At 38.4% G+C, this 27,346-nt stretch overlaps 1 protein-coding gene across 1 annotated transcript in view; it reads left to right on the top strand.

Annotated features, from left to right (window-relative positions):
- The window catches only part of KCNN3 (potassium calcium-activated channel subfamily N member 3), a 92,084-nt gene that overhangs the window by 58,410 nt on the left and 6,328 nt on the right, over positions 1-27,346 (top strand). Inside the window, exons 5-6 of the mRNA XM_033924838.1 lie at positions 9,138-9,248; positions 15,555-15,682. Coding sequence (XP_033780729.1) covers positions 9,138-9,248; positions 15,555-15,682 — 239 coding nt within the window. The remainder of the gene's footprint in view (positions 1-9,137; positions 9,249-15,554; positions 15,683-27,346) is intronic.

Genomic DNA, 27,346 nt, shown 5'->3' with positions numbered 1-27,346 from the left:
GCAGTTCTATAGAACATAAGAATTGCCTCTGCCGGGTCAGACCAGGGGTCCATCGTGCCTGGCAGTCCGCTCCCGCGGCGGCCCCCCACAGGTCCATGACCTGTAAGTATTCCCTACCTAACCTAAATATCCATACCCTGTTCGCTTAATGTCCTGGTGGTCCAGCGTGTAACCCTCCCTCGCCAGCAGCGCACAGGCCAGGAGCGCGGACGCCAGCAGCAAGCCCCCTGCGCTCACAGTTGCATGCCAGTTACACATGTAAGTCATTAAAAATGTACCGTATTTTTTGCTGTATAAGATGCACCTGACCAAAAGACGCACCTAGTTATAGAGAAGGAAAAACCAAGAAAATAAAAATTCTAAACCAACTGGTGTACCCTGTCCCACTGCCCTTCCCTGTCCCCGTCCCCCCTCTGGTGGTCTAGTGGCAGGCCAGGACAGGGCACAGGGCAGACCCTGGAAGTCTTTTCATCTGTCAAACTAGGACAAGCAATACAGCATGTAAGATACCCATGACATTTTGTATTAATGGTATTCCTGAGGTTACCATCGTTGTGCAAAATCCTTTCCAGTCATCTTGAACTGCTGCCTAAAAACTTTGCAGTGGACACTGGAAGCATAAAATAAAGCAATTTTGCTGCAGATATAGCCATCATCCCTAGCACCGTGTCGACCTGTCAAATTCCTCCTGTTCAGTGCTGCAGTCTTTAACATGAATTTGAATGCTCACTTAAGAAGGCTTTGCCTGCACTCCCCCTCCTCAACCAAAGTTAAAGACCTTTTCACAGACCCACAGTTTTCTTGGGATGGAAAAGCAGACATGTTGCTGTCTATTTTAAGAAAGCAGGAAGCTGATGAAAATTACTTTAACAATCTTTTTAATCCCGGCGGTCCAGCTCCCCTGCCCTTCCCTCGCTCTGCCTCCTGATCTCTTCTGGCAGTGGCACAAGGCAGGCACGAGCTTTTCGTGGCCTGCCTGGTCCCACGCCGCTCTCTGAAGGCTGCCGTCAGTTCTCATGAGTCCCGCGTAAGTGCTTATCTACATTGTGAGCCGAACAAAACACACCAAATTTCATAAGAATCACCCGAGTTCTGTAGAAGATTATGACAAAAAAACATGTTGATGTGTTTATCGGTTCACAGTATAAGCTATGGTTTATATTGTAGAATAGTGGGTTTTTTGCACCCATAGTGTGTATTTTACAGGTAGGCGAACATATTGGCAGAATCTAGATGGAGCATAGGTTGGCTGCAAATTTATTCACATATCTTATAAAATAAGTTATGCATGAATTTCCGGCACATAACTTAAGCACACACACAGGCAAATTCTATGGCTGAAGTAAGTGCTTTCGCCCGAGTTTAGATATTTAGGTATTTTTCACTTACGCTGGTATTCTGTAAAGACAAGTATGCACCTACGTTCTTTTACAGGATAGACTCCAACCAAATACCTAGTTACAGAATCGCCCCAATGGTATTTATATACAGTATATTTATTAAATATATTTGCTTCAATAAGAACATAAGAATTGCCATCTCCGGATCAGACCCTGGATCCATTAAGTCCGGTGATCCGCACACACGGAGGCCCCGCCAGGTGTACCCTGGCATAGTTTTAGTCCCCATATCACTGTATGCTTCTCAAGGGAGATGTGCATCTAATTTACCCTTACCCTATGCCACTCTTAAGGAGATGTAATGTAATGTATTTCTTATATACCGCTAAACTCCGTTAGGATTCTAAGCGGTTTACAGAAAATAGACAATAGGGTGCATTAAAATTATAAGTAATATAGGTTTACAGAGAAATATACATTAAAGGATACAATAAAAATAAGATAAATAAATAAAGAATAGGTACTTTGAAATTCCCTTACTGTCCCGAAGGCTCACAATCTAACTAAAGTACCCAAGAACAAACAAATTAGTAAAATAATAGAGAGGAAAATAAAGATAGAGGAAAAAAATGAGATATGAAGCATCCTAACAAGAATACATTGAACTCTCAATACCATACTGTTAAAAACAAAACGTACATTCCAAAATAATAATGTAATGGAAAGAAAATAATTAAATAGAAAATAATTTTAAGAATTAAATCAAATATAGAAATGTAAAAAGAAAAATAAACATTAGAAGTGAGGAAAGAAGAAAAGGTAGAGGAAGGCATATGAATAGAATGGAAAGAGAAACAGTTAAACAATAGAATTCTAAGAAATTTTAAATGAAAACTAAACAAATAGATAAATAAGAAATAGATATAATATGCATAATAGAACAAAAGTTGAGAAGGACTTAATTTCATTTCCATCGATCATCAACATCATCATCCCTAGTGCTTTAGCCGTTTCAGCCGGGGAACCGCCATCATCGACCTCTGTACATCAGCCATGGGTCCACTTTTTCAAAGCAGAGAAGCATTTCTCGATTTTCCGGAGTACTGTCCATTACAGCTTCAATTCACCTCTCCTTGGTCTGGACAATGCAGCTCACTCAACCAGTCCTCACCCTTGATGTTACCGTCACTCACAACAGTAATCCAAGTCGGCTGTGGGACATCAGGCGCGGTAAGACTCCAGGCATGATGAAAAGCCATTCTCGGACCTCCCGTCATGCTGATGTCGCATTGCCAGTAGGAAATCCGAATCTGCATCGCTGCAGGGAGTTAGAGTCTATGCCGATCACCTCAGATATGGCGCTTCCGCCTCGACAACCGCTTCCATTCGGCATGTGCATCTAGTTTACCCTTAAATCCCAGGTGGTATCAAACGGCACGCCTAATACAGATGAAAGTCAGTGGGTGAATGTAACAAAAGGCAGTATAGTCCAGCTCATAACATCCACAGCAAAAGCAAGAAAAAATAACTTAGCTGCTAATGGCCTCCAAATCCAGGCCAGGCAGGCAGGTGTGCCGTTTGATACCACCTGGCAGGCTACTTTAGTTGCCTTGTTTTCTTGGACTATTTTTCAGCATTTACACATAAACAGCTTTTGTAGGAGAGGAGTTTTTTTGGCCAGATGAAGCTGAACTGAGGCCTTTTTCTCCACTTCTTTTCTTTTTCCTTTTTCCCTTTCTTTTTGGGGAGTGTGAATGTTGTGGGTTGTAAGTAAGGCCTTGTAGTGTTGCTGGGTGTGTGTATCGTTTGTCCGTGTGGGGCTTGTTTTTGAGTGAATAAGGTCTATAGAATAACCCATATTACACCTATCCTGAAACAGTTACATTGGCTTTCGGTACAACAGAGAGTGCAATTTAAGGTGTTATCCACAGTGCGCATCAAGTTCTATATCAGATGGCCCAGTGTACTTTCAAACATTATTGGAAATATATCGATCAGGAAGAGTGCTGAGGTCCAAGGGAGGGTTGAGATTGACAGTGATTGGGGAATTGGGAGTGCACTATGCTGTGACGAGGGCTAAGATGTTTTCAGTAGCTGGAGTGAAAATGTGGAATGCATTAGCAGGGAATCTGCGACTTTGTGCTGATCATGTAAATTTTAAGAAGTTGTTGAAAACACAGTTATTTATTAGTGCATTTATGTAATATCTCTTAGCAGATAGTTATAAAGATGTAAAGTAAGATGTCTTTGTAATACAATCCAAAAAACAAGGCAAACACCCCCAAGAAAGAAATGCAACAAAAGGGAAAGTGGGGAAGGAACAGTACACACCAACCTGAGATAAAATAGAGTTTAAGTACAATAAATTGCTAAAATCCAAAATATGTACAATGCCCAATCTATCTTGCAAATCCTTGTAGACACGACACGGTCCGTGTTTCGGCTACAAAAAGGAAGCTTGCCTCAGGGGTACAGGTGATATTCTAGAAAAAACACAAACACAATCAAATACAAAAATGATACCTACATACATAATAACAAAAATATGTATAATAAAAGTGACAATGATAACAGAAAGGATGGGAAGATTATAAAAACAATACTGAATTAAGAATAACATAATAAAATTGTATGATAGAAAAATACTTTTTTTAAAAAAAGCTGTAAATAAAGGATAATTTAAATGAACATGATTAAAAATTTCAAACATTATAAAAAGATAAAAAGGATAATAAAATACACATGATAAAATACTCTTAAAGGTAACATTAAATGGAAAGGACCGTATGCTCCATGAAAAAAGTGAATGCTTGACCATTTCACATCCTCTTAAAAATAACATGCAGTAAAATAAATTGTACATTTCACAAACAATGAGAGAAGAAGAAATTAAATTCAAAACATACCCGATAGATGGCACTCAGACACTTCAACAATGCTACAGAGATGCAAAACATAGAATAAGAAAACCTCCATAGTAAGTATGAAGCGGGCAACATAAACGCAAAAGAACAACACTAGTGCTTTAAGGTACTCAATGTAGAGTGAAAAAAAACAACATAGCAGAGACTATGGAGAACGCCATCATAAAAAAATCAAAAGAGAAAAAAGACAACTCAGCAAAAAAGTAGCAGTGGTACCCAGAAATAAAGCACTGAAAAAAAAAAAGAAGGAAAAGCACAGCAATTTAGTGATCGAAATGTGTCAGTTTTGAGAATTTATGGGCTCCTTTTACAAAGGTGCGCTAACTCACTGGGAAATGCAATTGAAAATTGTTCTTAGACTTTACATTCCACCGGAACGTGCAGCCCGGATGGGGACTACTGCGTCGCATTCTTGCCCGAAATGCAATCAGGCTCACGCATCTTTGAGTCACATGTTTTGGGCCTGCCCCGCAATCCAACAGTTTTGGAGACATCTTGGCCTATATACCACATCGCTTTGGGGAAGGCAATGGCTTCCGCAACCGAGGGCGTTATTTGGATTTTATAATATAGCCTCGCCCAAACCCAGGGGAATGTCAGCATTTATCTCCAGAGCCCTTTTGATGGGGAAAAAAGCCATCCTCACCAACTGGCTCTCCCGTGATCCCCCGTCATATGCACAATGGCGATCCCTAAAGATAGTGCACGCAACACTGGAGAGACGTATGGTGGGAGACTTGACTCTTGGCCCAGGTCGCAAATTTTGTCAGGTGTGGGAGCACTTCTGGCAGGACCTCACACCGCGTGCTCGCAGTAGACTTTTGAATCTTTAAGATTTTATTCCCACTCTCAGCTGTTGGACCGGCCATGGATTCTTGGGGAGGGGAGGGGAACTGATTATATTGTTGAAAATGTTATTTCCTGAATGGTACTACTGTTTGTATTTGCTTCTTACTGCTGGAATAATAAAAATCATTTAAACATGCAAAGGTGCGCTAGCGTTTTTAACGCATGCACCGGATTAGCGGGCGCTAGCTCAAAAGGAGGGGGTAGCATCTAGCGCACACAGCAATTTAGCGCACGCTATTCCGCACGTTAAGGCCCTAGCACGCCTTTGTAAAAGGAGCCCTATATCTGCTGTCTATATTTTGCACTATATTTGTCTTTTTTTCTATAGTTGTTACTGAGGTGATATTACATATTTTAAAGTCATCTGTATTGACCTCTTTGAAAAAAAAATCCCCCATATATAAATGATAATTAACGTTTTCTCTGCGTACAGTGTGCTTTGTGGTTTTTTTAATTTTGTGGTCACCGTTATGTATTAAGATTATATTGTGTGTGTATATGAAAAATTTGGATGGAAGAAATTGCATTACAATTACAGGTAGCAATATCTCAAAAGCTCACCTTGCCTCAACCAGAAATGTTGCATTTTTCTACTTGGTTCCGATATTGTGGAACAATTTACCAGTAGAGTTAAGGAAGGAAGAATCATTTCAAGAGACGTCAAATGGCTCTCCCAAATTGAATAAAGGAATGGGGACCGCCATCTGCCTTAATTTGTACTGATTCGTGTTGATTTGGATTTATTTCATATAACAGTTTTAGTGGATATGTTTTAGACATGCTAATTTCTTTGATGCTCTCAAGCTCTGCCAGTGAAATGGGCTGTGCCGGGAGTTGTATTAAGACCTGCACTAAAATATGACTATTTGCTATCAGACTGCTTCAGAGACTTTTCCATCTCTTAAATTTGTTTTATTTTATTTTTAATCTTTTCATTATTTCTATTTTCCATTTCTTTGATTTTTGATCTTGGAAATGTATTATATGTTGTTATTACATATTTTTTGTTTATCAGGTACTTTAGCTAGATTGTGAGCCTTCGGGACAGATAGGGTAGTTTTTCTCAAGTACCTAATTTCATTTTAGTTTCATACTTTGTAAACCGCTTAGGTCAGTAAAATGCAGGAGCGGTATATCAAATCTTAAATAAACATAAGCATACTATTATTATGGTAAGTCCCCCTACTATCTGTGCCCCTCTTGTCAACTACCAACTCCAGACTCCATCCCTTCTGCCTTACTATATCATATCCTTGGAACATGCTGCCCAAATCCCTACACTGGGCTCCATCTCTGGCAGTGTTCAAGGCCCGTTTAAAAGCCCACCTCTTTGAGAGTGCTTTCGACAACTACTCTCACCTTAGATTCTGCATCCCCTACCCTCTATGTCATGCCTTGTCTGTCTAAGTTAGATTGCAAGCTCTTCCAAACAGGGACCGTCTAAAAATGCCAAAATGTACAGCACAGTGTATGCCTCTCGGCGCTATATAAGTGATAAGTAGTAGAAGTCTTAATGGATAGACGGAGATTATCTCAACTATGGAATATAGAGTGAGGGGCCGATATTCGGACTACAGGAGGCAGCCCAGCTACATCCCATGGTTGGCAGCGAACCCAGATATTCAGTACTGGGGTCATATCCAGCATCAGAGGGATCCTGGTTAGATGCGGCTGCGAAGACTTATCTGGCCAAGCCGAAATTCATCATCTGGCAAGCTTAGACATAACAGCCAAAGACAGACCTGTTTTCTAGACACTAGACTTAGCCTGTCAGCCAATGAAAACCAGCAGTGACTGTCTATATTGCGTGATATAGCCAGTCACTGGCTAATCCACTGAGCAGGATATTCATCAGGAGACAGCCAGCTATCTCTTCTTGCTCAAAATCGGTGGATAGCTGGCTTAGTAGTATCTAGCCAGCTGGGAGCCATCCCTTCTGGCTAAATACCACTGAATATCAGGCAATAAATGTTTAGTTTATTACTTTGTTTTTATTAGCCTCTTTAAAAGTTGGGTGAGTCTGTTCTGTCTAATTCCTCTCCTTTAATTACACGGAGTTCGTTGCCTTTTCTTTTATCTTTGCTTTTTAACTGTTCACTGCTTCAACTTGCTTACAGCAAATGAAGCGGTATAACAAATTAAAAATAAAGCATAATCACTTGTTTACCCTTTCTAGGGCATACAATAAAGTCACTAAGCCGTACATTTCACTCAACATATAATTAAGCTCTGGCATTCATTGCCAGAGAATGTGGTAAAACGTAACAGGGTTTTAAAAAAAGTTTGGACAAGTTCCTGAAGGAAAAGTCTATAAACCATTATTAAGAGAATATCTGCTGCTTATTCCTGTAATAAGCAGCATGAAATCTGTTTCACTCTTCTGGGATCCTGCCAGGTGGGTTTGCCACTTTTAGTAAAAGGATACTAGGCTTGATGGACCTTTGGTCTATACAGTGGTTATGCACCGATCCAGCAGGGGAGAACACTTTAAATATATATTTTTTATTTCTCTTGATACTTATTTTTTATCTCTATTTTTTATTTATTTTACTTATTTATTTTTAATTCTATCTTTAAATGTATTTATTCATTACTTGGTGGAATATTCATTTCTATCTCTATCTCTGTCTTTATATTTTATCTTTATTTTTCATAAATTGTCTCTTCAGGTACTTTAGTTAGATTGTGAGCCTTTGGGACAGTTAGGGAATTTCCAAGTACCTATCTTATTTATTTTTATTTATTGTATCTTTTAATGCATTAATTTTAGTAAACCGCTTAGAAACCTCACGGTTATTAGCGGTATATAAAAATTAAATTAAAAATTAAATTAAAATTATACAGAAAAAGTTAATGAGACTGAAAATATTACTGAGAGAATCAGATACAGTATACAGGTATTATGTAAGCTTCAAAACACACAATAATAGGGGCCTAGCGCTCTACCAATACACAACACTTCCCTGCATAACCCTGCTAATCCAAAACTGAATCCCATACATTGATCTGCCAATGCATCTGCTAATATTTAAGTTTCTGTGTGAAACTACTAGAAGGACTAGTGTGTCACCAGCTGCTTAATTTCCTAGAAGAGCGCGATATTCTGCATGATTCCCAGTCATGCTTTTGGCTACTCTTCACCACAGAGACAGTTCTAGACTTACTACTGAATGAAATCTACCAACCTTGTAGCTGAGGACAGAGTGCCCTTGTTCTGCAATTTGACCTGAGCAGTGCTTTTGACTTAGTGGACCACCACATACTTCTTTCTTGCCTGGATGCTATTGGCATCACAGGTACTGTCCTGAACTGGTTCTGGGGCTTTCTGACAAGTTGCTTATACCAAGTCTTCTGCAGCAGTGAACTCTCCCCTGTCTGGATCACGCACTGTCCCCGATCCTGTTTAATGTCTATCTGTGTTCACAGGAGAACCAATTAGCTTCAACAGTAGTTAAGAGCTATAGTTAGGTTGATGACATCATGGTCATTCTCCCAAACCCCTCTCTACCTTCAAAGGAATCAGAACGAATCCAGGAGGTTATGAGAACAATGGAAGACTAGATGATACAACATAAACTGAAACTAAACCCTGAAAAAAAACAAGTTCTTTCTTGCAAAACCTTCAAACTCAAACAAGGAAAACATCATGATTGGGCAAAACCTTACTGCTATAGGGCCAGATGCACTAAAGTCAGCAATCGTCTAACGTCGCTAAACCAGATCGCCTTTACCGACCCAATGCAGAAAACGACTCACCATGTGGTTTTCTGCACGATCGCTCATTCTCCGATCCGACTATGCAAATTTGAAATGCCATGAGCGATTGATGCTCTAACATGGCTTTCCAATGCACAAAAAAAGTGATCACTTTTAGCGATCCAAAAAAAATGACTGGTTGCTTACCTCTCTAACCAAGGTTTAGCCCTTTTTGTTTTAATGGTCACAGATGCTGTGCATGAAACAAGTGTACAATATCTGCTTGAATTAATAAGTTGTCTTATTTCTGTTTCCATTCTGACCATAGGGTGCAGGATGCACTGCACTAGTAGTCGCTGTGGTTGCAAGAAAACTGGAACTAACAAAAGCTGAAAAGCATGTGCACAATTTTATGATGGATACTCAACTGACAAAGCGGGTAAGTACCAGAGAAGAACTGACTCATGATGGAGAATAAAAAAAGGATTCTTTATATTAATCCTATATGTGTTCTCAGCAGCCAATCTGCTATAATGCCTTTGTATTGCTCCATTTTGTGACTGCATCCTGAATACTGTATGCAATTCTGGTAACCGCATCTCAAAAAAGAAATGGAGGAATTACAAAAGCTACAGAGAAGGGTGACAAAAATGATAGCGGATGGGACAACTTCCCTTTGAGGAAAGACTAAAATGGCTAGGGCTCTTCATCTTGGAGAAAGGATAGCTGAGAGGAGACATGATAGAGGTCTGTAAAATACTGAGTGGAGTGGAATATGGTGAAAGTAATTGGCTTAGTAGAGTTTAAAAAATAGTTTGAAAAAACATGAATACAGTCTTAGGCAGGGGAAACAGGAGAGGGCAGCCGGAGAGGCATGAGAGGGCAGCCAGAGCACCGGTGAGTGAAGGAAATCACTCGCTGTATGCTCCGACCGCCTCTTCCTGTACTAAAGTCGGGCCTTACCAATCAAGAGCTGCCCAACTTTAATACAGGAAGAGGTGGTAGGAGCATACAGCGAGTGATTTCCTTCACTCACCGGTGCTCTGGCTGCCCTCTCATGCCTCTCCGGCTGCCCTCTCCTGTTTCCCCTGCCTAAGACTGTATTCATGTTTTTTCAAAATTCGCAGGGGTTCCTGGAACGGAAACCCTGTGAATTTCTTGGGAATACTGTATACAGCAGGTACAACTGCCATAAAATTTATAATTTTGTTAACAACATAACAGTAGCAAAATGAACAAATATAAGCATAAATATAATTAAAAAGGAAAACTTAGAGATGACAAATTGATTCCTAGTAATAGAATGTTTGTGATTCTGCTTATGTATGTACTTTAATGTGACCCACCTTGGGAAAGGTGGGGTATAAATAAATAAATACAAATTTAATTGCTAATCCTGTACCATGTTTGCCCTGGATTGGTAGCATGGAATATTGCTACTCCTTGGGTTTTGGCCAGGTACTAGTGACCTGGATTGGCCACCGTGAAAACGGGCTACTGAGCTTGATGGACCATTGGTCTGACCCAGTAAGGCTATTCTTATATTACAAAAGATAGAACATCAATAAAACATAATAATGATAATGTAAAGCCTCCTAAAATTACAAAGAGGCTACCAGCGCCTCGCATCAAAAAACTATAGATCAAGTCCCATATTTCATCTTAAAGAAAAGGTGTTTCTTCAACATTTTCTTAAAACTTCTCAAACTTGTTTGCTGTCATAAATATCCTTTTTTGCAGTCATAAATATCCACTCCTGAGGACCCACACACGAAAACATGCTAGTTCTAGACAAGGCTAGCCGCAGCTGTTTCACTGTCGGAATATGTATATTAGAAAGCAAAAAGATGTGATTGTTTTTCAGAGGCTTTTGAAGAGACATCTTTTTTGTGAAATGAAGCATGGGTGCTGAGTATTTTTTACTGGGTAATCTGTATGATATCTCGATGAAATTTACGCATGTGTGTCTTATGGCTGTTTGTAATGCTTATTGTGAATGTGATATTGTAATCCATCTTGTTAAAGGGGGGATATAACTAAAACCATAAACCTTTCTGGGAAAAAATTTATTTTCGTTGAGCCTAAACAATTGTTAGAATTTATTGTGGCTAGAGAAGGTGGGGAGTAGAGAATAACATGGTGGCTGTTAACTGCGGTAAGCCGCGGGTAACCTGCCGAAACGGTGGGGGAGAAAATAGTGTTCACCGCGGCTACGGGGACAAGGCCATTCACTGCCCCGTGGAGCGGTGAATGGCTTTGTCTTCGTAGTTAAGGGAGGGAATGCGCACAGTCACCGATCGCACTCCCTCTTTACTGATAGCCACCGCCGCCCGATTGCCGCCGCCGCTGCCGCCCAAGTATCTCCCTCCCTCCTTACTGATCGCTGCTGCCTGATCACCGCCACTTAAGCATCCCCTCCCTGCCTCTTACCTTTGCGGCAGGCAATTTCTTTAAATTTGCTTCCTACGAGCAGCCGGAGCATTGACCTTTCCTGCAGCCACACGTAATTTCAACACTCCGGCTGCTCGTAGGAAGCAAATTTAGAAATTGCCTGCCATGAAAGTAAGGGGCAGGGAGAAAGAAAGGGAGGAAAGGTGGAGTGGAGAAGAACAGACGCTGAAGGGAACTAGGGAAGGTGGGGTGGGGAGGAACAGATGCTGAAGGGAACTGGGGAAGGTGGGGTGGGGAGGAACAGATGCTGAAGGAAACTGGAGAAGTGGGGTGGAGAGGGACAGACACTGAAGGGAATTGGGGAAGGTGGAGTGAAGAGGAACAGATGCTGAAGGGAACTGGGGAAGGTGGGGTGGAGAGGAACAGATGCTGAAGGGAAATGGGGAAGAGAGAGATTCCAGACTATGGGGGGAGCGGAGGGAAGAAGATGGGTGCCAGACCAATTGGGGGGGGAGATGGAGGGAGAGATGGAAGGGAGAGGCACAGTAATAGAGCATATGGAAGAGACAGATAAGGCAGACAGTGGATGGAAGGAAAGGAATGAGGAGAAGATGAGGAAAGCAGAAACCAGACAACAAAGGTAGAAAAAAAATAATTTATATATATATTTTTTTTTTATTTTTTTTTAAAGTAGTATATTAGTCAAAGCTCTGCCAGCTGAACATCTCTTTCTCTAGTTCAGCAGCCAGAACTTTGATTTATAAGGAAGGAATAAGCTAAATATTGCAGTACTGAGGCTTGTATGGATGCTGCGGGGACAGTAGTCGCGGGGACAGTGGTTGCGGGGATGGGATGGGGACAGTGGTCACAGGGATGGGGTGGGGATGAGGGTCGGTGGTCACAGGGACAGGGCGGTGACGGGGACAAATTTTTTCCCCGTGTCATTCTCTAGTGGGGAGCTCATAATAGGTTCTGTTACTATTCCTAAAGAATAACGTGAACTGGCTGCCAGCTGTGTCCTCTTAGAATACTCCCATGGTAATTAAGATTTTTTTTTTTCTTTTATTTTTTCTGTTTCTTGACTCTATTATATGTGGACTATATAGTAACAATTTCTCCGATATGGGTGGATTTTTCTCCCATTTTAGAATATGATACCTATTTAAGTTTTGTGAATTTGTTTTCAAATATGTTGATTATGCTTGTCTGATTAATGGAAAAAATTATAAATAAATAATAAACCGTAAACCAATAGTCAATGTGAGATATAACAAAAGCGTGTATAAGGGTATGGAGAGTGGAAAATTCAAGAATGTTCCAAAGTGAATGAATACAGCAAAGGCACTAAAGCTATTTGGGGGGAGGGGGAGATAGGATTTGGACTAGGATTGGAACCAGGGCCGGGATGGAGTGGGGAGGGGCATTAGAGGGGCTGAGGAATAAATTAAAAAGAGATTAGATTCTTACCTTGATAATTTTTCCAGTAGATAGGTTTGGTATAATGACCTATAAGGTTATCCATCTGTGCTCAAGATTGCAGAAGATGTCAATCAAAGCTTTTCAACTCTTCCTCCTTCTCCATGGTCTCGGCTGCCCCCTTCGGTTCATATCAAAACTAGCAACAGCCCTACAGAAGAAGACAGGAGAAGGAGGGATATAAGAAGTTCCCTGAAACCAGGTTTCTGATCTGCTTAGATGAAGTTAAAACAGTTAATGAAGAAACAGTAATGTAGTTAAAACATTAACAAGCCTCTGAAAAGAACAATGAAGCCAAGAAAATACAAGTTAAGTAAGAAACATAAACAGTCCAACCATTTCTCTCTTGTAATCCTATATACAGTCCCTTCCTAATCCAATAGTTTGACTGACAGAAAATCTTAGCTATGGTGCTGAATCAGAAAGTAGGCACATCAGATAAATTGCTGGGCAGGGGATTCAGCATAGAGAATGATACAGGGAAAAAAAATTTGTCCTGTCCCTGACCTCTCCCCACAAACTGTCTGATCCCATCCGCACAAACCTCGAATAGTTATTTTTTATTGAACTTATTTTATTAAAGTATAAAAAGAAATAATATTCTGTACAATTGCCATTTATAAACACAAATAATACAGAGCAAGGATTAACAAAACCCGTCTTCCCTACCCTCCATCTTCAATGATATAGGTGACTGTTTTCCGCAACTGATGTATGTAAGAATATATCACTCTATGAATCCATCTAGAGATGGTGGCCTTGGAAGTGGGTCTACCTCATCTTACCTGATTGGTTAACACGAAAGGATGATCTGAGAGATGAAACTCATTAGTCACCTCCAGTTAACGCAAGAGAACTTTCCGGACGTCCAAAACCTTTAAGGCCTTGTCTTTTTTTTTGGACTCTGTGGGATAAAAATGCAATTCTGAGACTCTCCTGGCAGATGTAATTGCAACCAAAAATACTGCTTTGACCAATAGATCCATGAAGGAGGCTTCCTGTAAGGGATCATATGGAGCCCTGCTGAGTCCTGCTAAGACTGTATTAAGATTCCAGGATGGAAATGGGTCTCAAATCAGTCTCAGGGCACCTTTCAAGAAAATGACTATGTCCAGATGAGCCACTAACAATGCATTCCCTTCTCGGCCCCGGAAGCATGAGAGCCCTGCTACTGGAACTTTAAGGGACACCGTTGCTAATCCCTTGTCAAGGCCCTTTTGGAGAAAGACCAGTATCAACAAGATTGTGGCTTTGCCTGGCTCTGACTTTTCTCTGCTGCACCAGTGCTGAAATGTCTCCTATGCTTTAGCATATGCTGAAACCGTTGTTGGCTTTTTGGCTCTAAGCAGAGTAGCAATGACTACCTCTGAATATCCTTTTTGGACTAACACAGTGTGCTAAAGAACCATGTCGTAAGACCAAAGTGTCCCAGATCTTTTACGGCAAGTGGCACCTGCGAGAGCAAGTCTGGGTGCACCTAGAATCTGAGACTTTGCTCCTTCTGCAGGCGTTTGAGATCCGCCTGGGTTTCTGGGTGATTTGCTATTTGGTGGATCACCCAGCCTGGGCTGGGGGGGGGGGGGGGGTTAACAAATACAGTAGCATGGTCTATGGCCATGGTTGAACCAGTGTGTCTAGCCCCACATTTCTGGATTTGTATCTTCGGCTGAAGAACCGAGTCATTTTTTTGTTCTTTGCAGTTGCCATGAGGTCGAAAGCCAAAAAAAACCAAAACAAAACATTGCAAAACAATAAAGAAATAAACAGAGCAGATCAGAGAGACACCTTCATGCTTGTGGGGGCAGCAGGGACCGAGGAGGAGTTGAAAAGCTGTGACTGACATATTCTGCAGTATGCTCACGAGCACAGATGCATATGGTTCTCTAATATTTAGCTTTAATATCGCGGGCTATTCATAGGCTGGTCCCTATTCACAGCATCAATATAAACACCCCAGTCTTCTTAATTTATTTTTATCTTTTTATATGATCCTCAGAGGGATAAAGAACCCTTATTGGTTTATGTGAAACAAATCACAATAACCCGATCGTCATAGGATCATTATTTTGTACTTTTTTTGTATATATATTTAACAACTTTTTTCATATTTTATAAATATTGTAAATACTTAGCTTAATATATAGTTGATTTTTGGGAGCGCCTCTTCCAACACGCACATGTTTCAAGAATACTTTTCATCAGGGTTGAGGCTCCCACATGTAATCTAAAAAATACAAAATTAAGCAATTTTAGCCACTGAGAACCTCAAAAATTTGCTCTTAACTTTCATTCTATATTACCTATTTCATAATTTCCAACCAGGACATCTCTCTTATCTTTGAAATATAGTAACTTACATCGTGCTCCTCTCCAAAAGATATCATATTATGTTGGCGTCTGTCGTCAGTTCCGGTTTAAAATACAACTTCAAACCGGAACTAATTATATGGAGGGGGGCGGATATCATCCGAAGGACCGGCAAGAGCCAACCAAAGATGATATAATTATAAGTAACTCAGATCCTTATTATCTTAATTACTATTAATATTAATAAACTTAAGAAAACCTATCGTTTAAACTAGGGACATCCAGTCAATTTCTTCGTTCAGACCTTTGGGAGCCAAAGTGTTTAAAAAATAAATCCATTTTTGTTCCTTAGTATTCAGAGCTTTTTATATTGTTTATATTGATGCTGTAACCCTATGGTTCAGCATACCATCCCTATTTGCACTGGAACTCTGGGTATTCAGTGCCAGTGCCAGAATGCTGACTACTGTAGGCTGAATACTGACTGGATAATAACTGCACACATCTACTGTCTAGTAGGGGAAAAGGGTAGCTCTCCTGGCTTCAGCTCTCTGTTTTATTCTCTTTCCAGATCAAGAACGCTGCAGCCAATGTCCTTCGGGAAACATGGCTCATTTACAAACACACAAAGCTATTGAAGAAAATTGATCATGCTAAAGTGAGAAAGCACCAAAGAAAGTTCCTGCAGGCTATCCACCAGTAGGTATCTTGATTACAGGAAAAAAAAAAACCCAATGCAGGAGGGTGGAGAGGGATGTAAAAGAAAAGGGGGAAAAAAATGGATGTTCCTGTCAATAGAAAATCATAAATGGATCTGGTAGACAAAACAGTTTTCCCAGTCCCATGCTATCAAAGGACAGAAGGAAAACAAAATAGATTCTGAGGCAATCTGATAGCAATGTATAGAGATATGGGGCCATGGGCAGAGACTCAGGTCCCGATGCTCTAAAGCCAAGTCAGATTTTCGGATTTCCCCAATGAATTAGCATGAGATCTATTTGTATACAATGGAAGCAGTGCATGCAAATTCATTGGAGAAATCCTGAAAACCGAACTAGATTGTGACCCATAAGGTCCGACATTGGGCAACAACCCTGTTCTAAAGCTTTCCATGGCAATACCAGTCATTAAAGCACTCTTACTGGTACGGAAAGTTGTCCTCCTGTTGTTCAAAAGTGTTCTCCATGGCTGTTACTGATCACCCAATCACCATAGCAGCCACTGAAATCCCTTTGCAAATGCATTACAAGGAGCTCATTAGTACTCTAAGGGTCTCTTTGTGATGCACTAAAGGGAATGCGCCCCCCCCACCCCCGCACTGAATAACTGGTGCTGAAATTGTAGCTGCTGTGCATGTGTGGTGTGAGCACGCAACATATGCACAGCAGCTGCGCCCATAAACAATAAATAAAGTAGGAATCCCTCTGATGCTGCGATCCCTTACTCCTTGTACATTTAAGTTGATCGGCAGGAGGGATGCTCACTCTCTCTTGTCTCAAGCTGACTATCTCCCCCCCCCCCCCCCCGATGCAAGGGCAGGATGACCCCCTCAATACAGGCACCTCCCATACTTTGCTTTGAAATCGGCAGGAGGGATGACCACTGCCTCGGGCCAACCCTCCAGAGCATAAGTGGGTGGAAAATTTCATGGCGACACCAGGAAGTACCTCTTTACCAAAAGAGTGGTTAATCATTGGAATGAGTTCCCAGTGCAGGTGATCGAGGCCAGCAGCGTGCCAGATTTTAAGAATAAATGGGATGCCCATGTTGGATCTCTAAGAGGGTAGAGTTAAGGGGATGGCCATCAGAGTGTGATCTCTCAGAGGGTTAAGGGGGAGGGTCAATAGAGTGGACAGACTTGATGGGCTATGGCCCTTTTCTGCCGTTATTTTTCTATGTTTCTATGACCCCCCTGATGCACAGATGGGCCAAATCTGCCCCCCAAGCATGGGCAGACCCACCTCTCCTGATGCATGGATGGGATGACCCTCTAATGCAGGGAACCCCCAACCTAGTTTTGAAGTCAGCAGGAGAGATACCCACTCCCGCCTGCCTCAAGCCAACCACCCCCCAGAACAAAAAACAAAACCTCCACTGTCAGTTTCTTCAAAATTATTTTATTTAGCAAATGAACTTGGCAAAAGTATCCCAAAAAGCATAACTCAGCAGTTCTCACAATAATGTAAATAAAGGTCCTGTTTCAGGAAAAAACCCTGTCCACAAAATATATTTGCAACTGTATTTGGCATTGAAATCCAGGACCCAATCAACTTCAACAGACATAAAAGGTCATCCAGAAATCTCAAAATGTCTCAACAGGTATCCCCACAAAAGGGGCTTCCTTGGGGAAAGAACTGCATCTCTGTATCACAACTCATCAGCTCTCGCAATGTTATATGTTATATGCGGTCTTCTATTCCGCCAAATTCTCACTAGGTGAGTTTGAGGCTGGTTACAATTTAGGAGAGTTTCAAGTTAAGTACAATCATAACGATTACAACGCAAGGGGATTATTATGATAATTTTAGCAAAATAGAGATTAAAAGAAAAGGAAAAAATAATAAATAAACAAACATAAAGAATTTGGCTTGGACGCGAACGATGACGGTTGGATGAAGAAAGAGCTCCTGTATAAACAAGCTTAAATTTCAGAAAAACTACAAAAAAAACGTTATTAATGGTATTATAAATTGGAGTTGCCTCTTTGATTAGATGAGAGAGACAATTGAAGGGGAAAATCGGGAGAAAGAGGTGCCGTTTTCATTTGTTATCTGAGAAACGAGGTGTGGAGGGCTGAATCCGTCTCAACGGTAAAACAGCAAAATCGCCCCCCAGGCAGAGCCGGCAAGATCGGATCCCTGCTGACAGAGCCGGTAAGATCGGATCTCCGCTAGCAAAAACAGCAAGATCGGGTCCCGCTGACAAAGGCGGCAAGATCAGATCCCTGCTGACAGAGCCGGTAAGATCGGGTCTCCGCTGGCAAAAACACCAAGATCGGGTCCCGCTGACAAAGGCGGCAAGATTGGGTCCCCCAGGCAGAGGCAACAAGATTTACTTTTAAACGTTGCCAGGGTGGGCTGGTCTGGGACGCCGTGAGGTCAGGCTTCCTTCCCCTCCTCTTTAGCACGATCTCTGGCAGAGAGCAAGAGGAAAGATTTCCCGAAGGTGGGGGTTAGCAGGCAGTTGCTCGGTGCACCACGACCGCGGCCATCTTGGATCGGAAAAAAAAAAAAAAAGAAATTTTTACAAAGTCTGGGTCTGCCGGTGAGCTGCCTAATGACAAGGATTAGTTTTTTTTTGAAATGCCTGATGCCTGTTTGAATCAGGGAATGGGCTTTGAAATAGCTGTCCTCTGCTGGAAATGAGGAGAGATCTGCAGTAAAAGCTACTTGGCAACGGTTTTTTTTTTTAACTATTTCCTTGCTGCTAACTTCAAAAATAAACTGTGAAGGATCAGTATAAATGTTAATCTCTTCTGCTATAATTCAAGAGATTCAGATATAAGAGACTATAGGTTTTTGGGCTCTGAGGAAGGTCAAATAAAAGGATTGGTAATTTCTTTGATCTGAAGAAAAGTGACATTGAGACAGTTGAGAGACACTGAAATACATATACATGCACATTGAAAGATTAAAGTAAATATATTGGATGGAACATTGCTCTCCTCGGTAAAAGCTGCGATTGGGCTTGTAAGAGGAGAGCTAGAACAAGAAGGCTGCAAATTTTTTTTTAGGCTAGATGACAACAAGAGTCTGCAATAGAGCCTAAGACAAATAACTTACAGTTGCTTTAAGAATACTGAAAAAAAGGGGCGTAGCTTTGTCGAATAGTTGGATAAACGAATAGCTCCTTATAAGCAAAATATATTAAAAATATATTAAAAAGAATTACTACTAAATATTTTAAAGAAACTAAAATATATATTGAAATATGACTTCAACTAAACAAAATAAAGCTGACTTAGGAGCTGGAACATCAGGAAGCAATAAGAGGTCGAAACCTGAGCCAGGTACACCCTCTAAAATCCCATTACCAACAGAAAAAAATCTGGATGTTATGGAAGAACTAAGACAAATAAAAGAAATCGTCTTAGATAGTAACAAAAAACTACAAAAAGCAATGGAAGATGCTGCAATCCTAACTAAAAGAGTGGACATTACAGAGAATAGAATTTCAACATTAGAAGATATTACAGAACAATTAAATACTGACATGAATCACAGCAAAATCATATGGAAAGAAATAACAGAGATAAAAAAAAATCTTGAAGACAGCCGGAATCGTGAAAGACGGAATAATTTAAGAATAATCGGATTACCTGAAGGAGTAGAAAAGAATGATCCGATTGCATTTCTTGAAAAATTTCTACCTAAAATACTACCATTGAAATTTAAAACGGAACTGGAAATTGAAAGAGCCCATAGGATTCCAACACAAAGAAATAACACTCAAACAGGTCCAAGAACTTTAATTTTCAAACTTTTAAGACACCAACAAGCAATTGAAATATGCCAATTAGCCAAGGAAATCAAAAATCTTAAATGCCAAGATTCAAAAATATACATTGTCCCGGACTTTGCAAAAGAAACAGCAACAAGAAGAAAACAATTCTTAGACATGAGACCACAACTAAGATCTCTAGGAGCTAGATTTGGGCTCCTGTACCCGGCAATTATGAAGGTTACCGTTGCTAACAAAACGCAAAACTTTACAAATCCAGAAAAACTACAGGAATTTATAAATCAACTGGAGCAACCTATGACAATCTAAAGAACAATTAATCGGTTCATACTAAAGTCTATTGACGGTTAAAGATAGATCAAAACGGAAAGCAATGGAAAAAGAACACACAAGAATCAAATTAAAGACTTAAACAACTTGCAACATTCTCCATAGAAAACAAAAAAACTGAAAAATATAAAAATTCTATTCAGAATAAATAGAATAAACTGAATGGCAGGAACGTAAATGATTTGAAACACATCTCCGAACTCAAATGATGACGAAGGAAGTTTCTTCAACAAACTTAAAAATGTACTGATTGAATCCGAAAAAAAAAAAAAAAAAAAAAAAAAAGATGAAGTGATTGGTTTGTTGTATTTCCGGTTGAAGGTGGTACTTCAGGTTTAATTTTGCGTTTCAGATACATTAAAATGCATTTCAAATACGAAATATATGAAAAGAATAAATCTGAAACGCAAATTTTATATTCTTTCATTTATTAAGTTCAATTTAGTATCCACAATAGTTCAACCTGTGAATCCTCTATGGGAGATAAAAGGAGAGTTTTTGGCACAGGACTTCACTCTTGTCTGCACAGGCCTCAGATACTTTAAAATCATAGATGTCTAGAGAGTATGCTATTGAGACAGAACTTACAAGAACACTGATGGGAATGTTGGCTCCTCTTAATTGACAACTCTCTCGTGAATCATAAGAAAATAATGAATATAAGAGATGAGTGGATTCCTGTGCTGTAAACTCTTGTTACAGTTCTGAGGAAAGAGGCTAAATTGGAAAGCTTTTTAAAGTAAAAATAATATACCACCTGAAAAGAAATGAATAGTAATTGAAATGTTATTAGATATAATTGATTTAATATAATCATTCTTATGGATTTAAAGATATACAAATACAGAAAATAATCTTTCAATACATAAGAATGAAAAACTTTTTATTTATTCTTATAATTAATAATAAAATAAAAGAAAATATACAAAATAGAGAAAAAATGGTAGTACTTTAGATAATTATTAATAGCTTGTGGGAGTTATCTAAATCTAACCTCAACCTGCGTATCCAAGTTTTCGTAATTAATAAGGGGGGGAAGGGAGGGATAAGAGGGATGGGAGGGAATAAAAGGGAAATATATAAGGAAATCATGGGAATAAAGGAAAAAAGAGAAATGAAATATTTAAAACACTGGGAAAATATACATAATTTAATATCTGAAAATTTAAAAATAAATGGATATTAAAATTATGTCTTTAAATGTTAACGGTCTAAATCATATGATAAAAAGGAAAAAAGCACTATCATTTTTAAAAAGGCAAGATGCTGATATATGCCTTATACAAGAGACCCACCTCTCACATATAGAATCTAAAAAGCTAGAAGGAGGCTGGGTCAAACAGTGTTTTTTCTCACCAGCTATAGGGAAAAAGGCAGGTGTTGCTATTTTAATTAACAAAAAATGCTCTGCTTCATTTAAATTAAAAGCTTCAGATATTCATGGAAGATGGATAATGGTGGAAATGAATATGGGAAATACTACCATGACGTTAATCAATATATACGCCCCTAATTCGAACCAAAATGAATTCTTTAAAACTCTTCAACAACTGATCATACCACTGGCTACTTCAAATCTTATAGTAGCAGGGGACTTCAATGCTGTAATGGATCCTTTATTAGATAAAAACCCAAGTAGAGTTATGAAATCTATGGGACTAGATAATTTGATTCAATCTTGTGATTTAATAGATATATGGAGAATACTTCATTTTGATGGTCGGGAATTTTCTTTCTGTTCTCATGTTCACAATTCTTTTTCAAGAATAGATTATATCTTTACTTCAAAACATCTTGTACATCAAGTGACACAAGCAGCCATTGATCCAATTATTCTATCTGACCATGGTGGAGTGTGGATCAAAATTAAAACTACAGATCAAAATAATAACAGACCAATTTGGAAAATGGATAGTACATTGTTGGTTGACAAAAATTTTTGTGAAAATCTTCTAACAAAAATGAAAGAATTTTTTCAAATAAATGATAATGATGATATTAACAGAGAAACTTTATGGGATGCCTTTAAGGCAACCATTAGAGGACAAATAATTTCTTATTCGGCTTTTCTAAAAAAACAAATTAAAAAACAATTTTTAATCTTAGAAAAAGAGATTAAAAATTTAGAATCAAAACTTATAGAAAAATGGGAATATTCTATTCAACAAGAATTATTAAAATTAAAAGGTAAATATAATGAAATTTCATCTAAGATGATTAGGAAAGATTTATTTTCTCAACAAACATTGTACTATGGTAATTCAAACAAATCAGGAAGAATATTGGCAAATTATCTTAAAGCGAAAAAAAGAAAAACAAAATTAATAGCAATAAAAGATGAAAATGGAAATACATATACACAAATTGAACCTATTTTAAAACAATTCTTAAAATTCTATAAATCTCTTTATTCTTCCGAAAATTATCTAAATAAAGAAAAAGATGGTTTTGAATTTTTAAAAATGTTAGAGGGTCCAAAAATTCCTGAACATATAAAACGAAGTTTGGAAGAACCAATATCACTAAAAGAATTAGGAACAGCCTTGAAGTCTCTTAGAGTTGGATCCGCTCCAGGTGGTGATGGATATACAGTGGAATTTTATAAAACATTTCAAAACTTTTTATTACCCTATTTATTAAATCTTTATCAATATCAACTTAATAAAGGTTGTATTAAAGGCACTATAGCAGAATCTTTGACTATTGTTTTGCCAAAGTCCAATAAAGATCCCACTTTGGTATCAAACTATAGACCAATATCTTTAATAAATGTAGATGGAAAATTATTAGCAAAAATACTTGCGCTAAGATTAGCTAAAGCTCTCCCCCATATAATAGGTATGCATCAAACAGGATTCGTTGCTCAAAGACATTCATCTCACAATACCAGATTAACATTCCATATGTTATATTTAACAAAGAAAATGAACGAACCTACTTTTGCAATTTCATTAGATGCAGAAAAGGCCTTTGATAGAGTAGAATGGCCTTTTATGTATCAAGCAATGGAATGGTTTGGTATAGGTCCTGGATTTATACAAATGATACAAACAATGTATAGCTCCCCTTCTGCTAGACTATATATTAATAATACGTTTTCAGAAAAATTTAATCTACAGAGAGGAGTTAGACAAGGATGTCCCTTATCCCCTTTGCTGTTTGATATTGTTTTAGAACCCTTAATATTAGCTATCCAACAAGCTAAGGAGATACAGGGTATACCTCATTCAGATAAAGAATATAAGATATCTGCTTATGCAGATGATTTATTACTATATCTGAAGAATCCAGAATCCACCATTCCACATCTACTTGAATTGATTGAGAAATTTGGAAATTTTTCAGGATATAAAATTAATTGGAATAAATCAGAAATTCTTCCACTAAATATACATTGTACAAAAGGTTTATTTGATACATTCCCTTTTGTTTGGAAGGAAGAATATATTAAATACCTTGGAATTTTGATAACAAAAACAGTAGATGAAACAATGAAAATTAATGAAAAATGCTTATTACAAAAAGTAATAGAAATGTGTGAGCAATGGAATCCTTTGCACTTATCTTGGTGGGGAAGAGTACAAACTGTAAAAATGATGATTTTACCGGTAGTATGTTACCAAATGGGGATGATACCAGTTTTCTTTCAAGATTCGTTTTATACAAAAATAAATAGGACTTTGACAAAATTTATATGGCTTAATAAAAAACCAAGAATTGCTCTAGCGTCATTACAAAAACCAATTAAGGAGGGAGGGGTAAATTTTCCCAATTTTTATAGGTATCATCAAGCCTATATCTTACGTCATGGTATGTATTGGATCCTCCCAGAACCCACAGATAATATTCCAGACTGGTTTTGGCTAGAATGGAGGCTTATGTTTCCATTACGTCTTAATCATGTAATTAGTATCAAAATGCCAAGGTTATACAAAGATCATAAAATTTTTATGGATACCTGGAAAACTCTAAAATACATAAGTAATCTTACTCAAATTCCAATTAGTAAATCAACCAACCAAACTATATGGCTAAACCCCAAGATCAAAGTTGGCGGTTTTAAAGTCATCTGGAAACATTGGATAACAGCAGGCATTCGCACTTTGGATGATGTAATTAAAAATGATAAATTGCTGGAGTTTTCACAATTGCAACAAAAATTTGGTCTCAATAAAACACAATATTTTAAATGGTTGCAATTGAAGCAATCTATTCAGAAAGGGTTCCCTGAATGGAAAGATCTCGCTAAATATCACAGTTTGGAATTCTTATGTTTCCAGATGGACTCAATAGGTCACAAAGCCGCACAGTGGTATAAATTAATATCCGGATATATAAATAAAAAACCAAAAAATGGTCTTAGAGACATTTGGAGCATTGAGATAAAACACCAAATTAGTGCATCTCAATGGCCACGACTTTGGTCTTGGAGGCTAAAATGTACGGTGTCAGCATCTATGAGACAAACTTGGTTTTTTCTTCTTCATAGAGCTTTTTGGACCCCTACTCGTTTACAAAAAATAGATAGTTCAAGATCTAATAGATGCTGGCACTGTCACATTGAAATTGGGACATTAGATCATCTTTTATTCTTTTGTCCATTTATCCTATCATTCTGGAAATCAATTTGGCCCCAAATTAACAGAATGTTAGAAAATCCAGTAGCCTTGACATATGATACTATATTATTTGGAACAACTATGAGAGCAAAAAGCCAAATTTCATCCAGTAATAACAAACTCTTATTTATTTTAACTGGAATTGCAATACAACAAATTACATTCAATTGGAAACAACATGATAGATTGAACTATATGTTCTGGTGGAATTCGGTATGCCACATATATAAAATGGAACTTGCTATTGCAACACATAAAGGATACATGAATAAATTTAAAAAAATATGGGGACCATTAACCGATTTTTGTAATGAAGGATAATTTTTCCCATAAATAACACTGGAAACATCTAAAGACCGTTAACATGATTTCTCTAATGAACTTTTCCCATGATAAGATAATTGTAAAGAGGGAAATGGGGTGGGTTTTTCAATTTTGATTATTACATACTAAATTAATATTTAAAGAATATACAATAAAATTGATTTATGTATTATTGGTTGGGAAGGAGGGTGGGACAGGGGAATATTATATTAATGTTAAACTTGATATTAATATATGAGTTAGTCAAGTGTGTATTTAAGTTCCTATTGAGTTTATTTGTAACACTTGTTGTAACACAAAAAAAAATGAATAAAGAATTTAAAAACAAATATGGTCAGCTTATAGTGTTAGGAAAATATTACAATGAAATACACATAGTAGAAATGCACTGCTCTTTATGGTAATTTTCAGAGCACATAGTCCTTGCATTCAGTAACAAATGTGCTTTTTTTAAATTCTGGCTTGTGGGTTTATTCCTGATGAATGGGATGGGTGGGGGAGGTGTCTTTTTTATATGCATTTGACAATAATTGTTAGAATGTCAAGTGATTTGTACAAATTATTTGATTGAATTTTGTACACTTGTTGCAAGAGTTAAAACTGAATAAAGAATTTAAAAAAAAAAAAAAAAAAAAAAAAAAAAAAGAATTTGATAAGAATAAAGAGTATGAAGGACCGATGATAGCTCACAAGCGTGTTGTACGCCGAGACTTGCTCTAGTGGCAGTGCAACAGTGAGCGCTTGAGATCCATTATAAATCTCTTTTATTCAATTTCATATGAGAAATGTGGTTGAAGCAGTAATCCATCCGTATTTTTGGAGATTTAAGTGTGGAGCACTACTATTTGAAAGGTAGAAGGATACAATGCAGAAATATGAGAGGTACATTTAGTTGAACTTAGAAGTATCAGATCAAAAGATAGATTTGTTACAGAATAGGAAGATACAAGTTGCATAACAGAGATATATTGTGGAATCCAGGATAAGGTTGAATTTACAATGTAGTGATTTGCGATGAATGTTAGATGAAAAGTTCTTACATTGACACCCCGCCCCCTTTTTACAAAACCGTAGCGCGGTTTTTAGCAACAGCTGCAGTGGTAATAGCTCTGACGTTCATAGGAATTCTATGAGCGTCAGAGCTGTTACCGCTGCGATGGATGTGTTTTGGATATCTAGGAAAAACAGATTGCTTGTAGCAGAGTACAGTAAAACCTTGGATTGCGAGTAACTTGGTGTGCGAGATGAGCAAAAACATTTTATAAAATTTTAACTTGATCAGCGAGCGCTGTCTTGCAAGACGAGCACGTTGACGCACGCCACATACAAGTACGCACATCGCATCGCTGAGCACAGCTGAATACAGCACAGGCATCACAAATAAGCACAATATAAGCAAGAAACAAGCATGCACAACAGTACAGTATTTTGTATTAAAGTTTTTGGGTTGTGGAATGAATCGTCTGAGTTTCCATTATTTCCTATGGGGAAATTCGATTTGATATACGAGTGCTTTGGATTACAAGCATGCTTCTGGAATGAATTATGCTTGCAAACCAAGGTTTTACTGTACAGTACTCTCCCGCGAATTCACGGATCAGAATTCGCGGTTTTTCCCTCCGCAGGAAGACTTTCCTAGAAGATGCTTCACAGGCTCGTGATGTTCTTTACCGGGTATGAGTAAGGTCTATAACGAACTGCGGCATGGGACGGATGCTCTCCTGAGCATTTTCCAAGGATTAGTCATGCACTCTTCTCCAGTGCGACTCCTGTCATCTCTACTGTGACTTCCTGTTTCCGGTGGACGTGGCTAAGGGAACATTGCGTATATTCGCAATTTTTTGCAATTTGTGGTCATTCCAGGTACGTAACCCCCGTGAATTTTGGGGGAGCACTGTACTTGCATTGAACAGTAGTTTGGGTTTTTTGAGGTTTCAGTTGATTTGCAGTATTTGTTGTATATAGTTTGTTGTTTGGTTAGACTGAGTTCTTATATATAGTATAGTTTCTTGGAAGAACCATGTTTTCAGGTTTTTCCGGAACTGGAGGTAATTGGAGGTTGTATGAGTCTTTATGGGAAATGAGGTCCAGATTTTTAAAGTTTGATAGATGATTTGTAGTGTGATGATTTGTATTTTACTCCTTTTAGTGTTGTGAAGGATAAGATCATCTTATCTGAGATTTGGTGATATATGGATCTGCCTATATGGAAAAGCTTTTGGGGGTGTCTCCGTATTAGGATTTATGTGTCAAACAGCATAATTTAAATTCTTGTTTCTCCACTGGGAGCCAGTGTAATTCCTTCAATAGGGGTGTGATATGATCAAATTTTGACTTATAGAATATTAGTCTTGTCGCTGTATTTTGTATCATTTGAAGTTTTTTCATTAGTTTCTTTGGCATTCCAGGTAGTAGGGCATTACAGTAGTCAAACAGGGATAATATTATTGATTAAACTATTACCCTATAGTGGTGTTGGAAGCACAAACAAAAACACACCAGCATATCACTGTTAGACTAGTCCCTCCTATCAGCAATGACAGGGGCACATTCAAAAATTCTTGAGGTCTTTTTTTCCACTTATACATTTTTCAGCAGTTCTGCAAGATATATTGCGTTTCTGATTTTT

Source organism: Geotrypetes seraphini, chromosome 16 (assembly GCF_902459505.1).
Source record: "Geotrypetes seraphini chromosome 16, aGeoSer1.1, whole genome shotgun sequence".
Classification (NCBI taxonomy): Eukaryota; Metazoa; Chordata; class Amphibia; order Gymnophiona; family Dermophiidae; genus Geotrypetes; species Geotrypetes seraphini.
The sequence above is the reverse complement of the archived record's forward strand: the minus strand, read 5'-3'. Positions and strand labels throughout refer to the sequence as shown.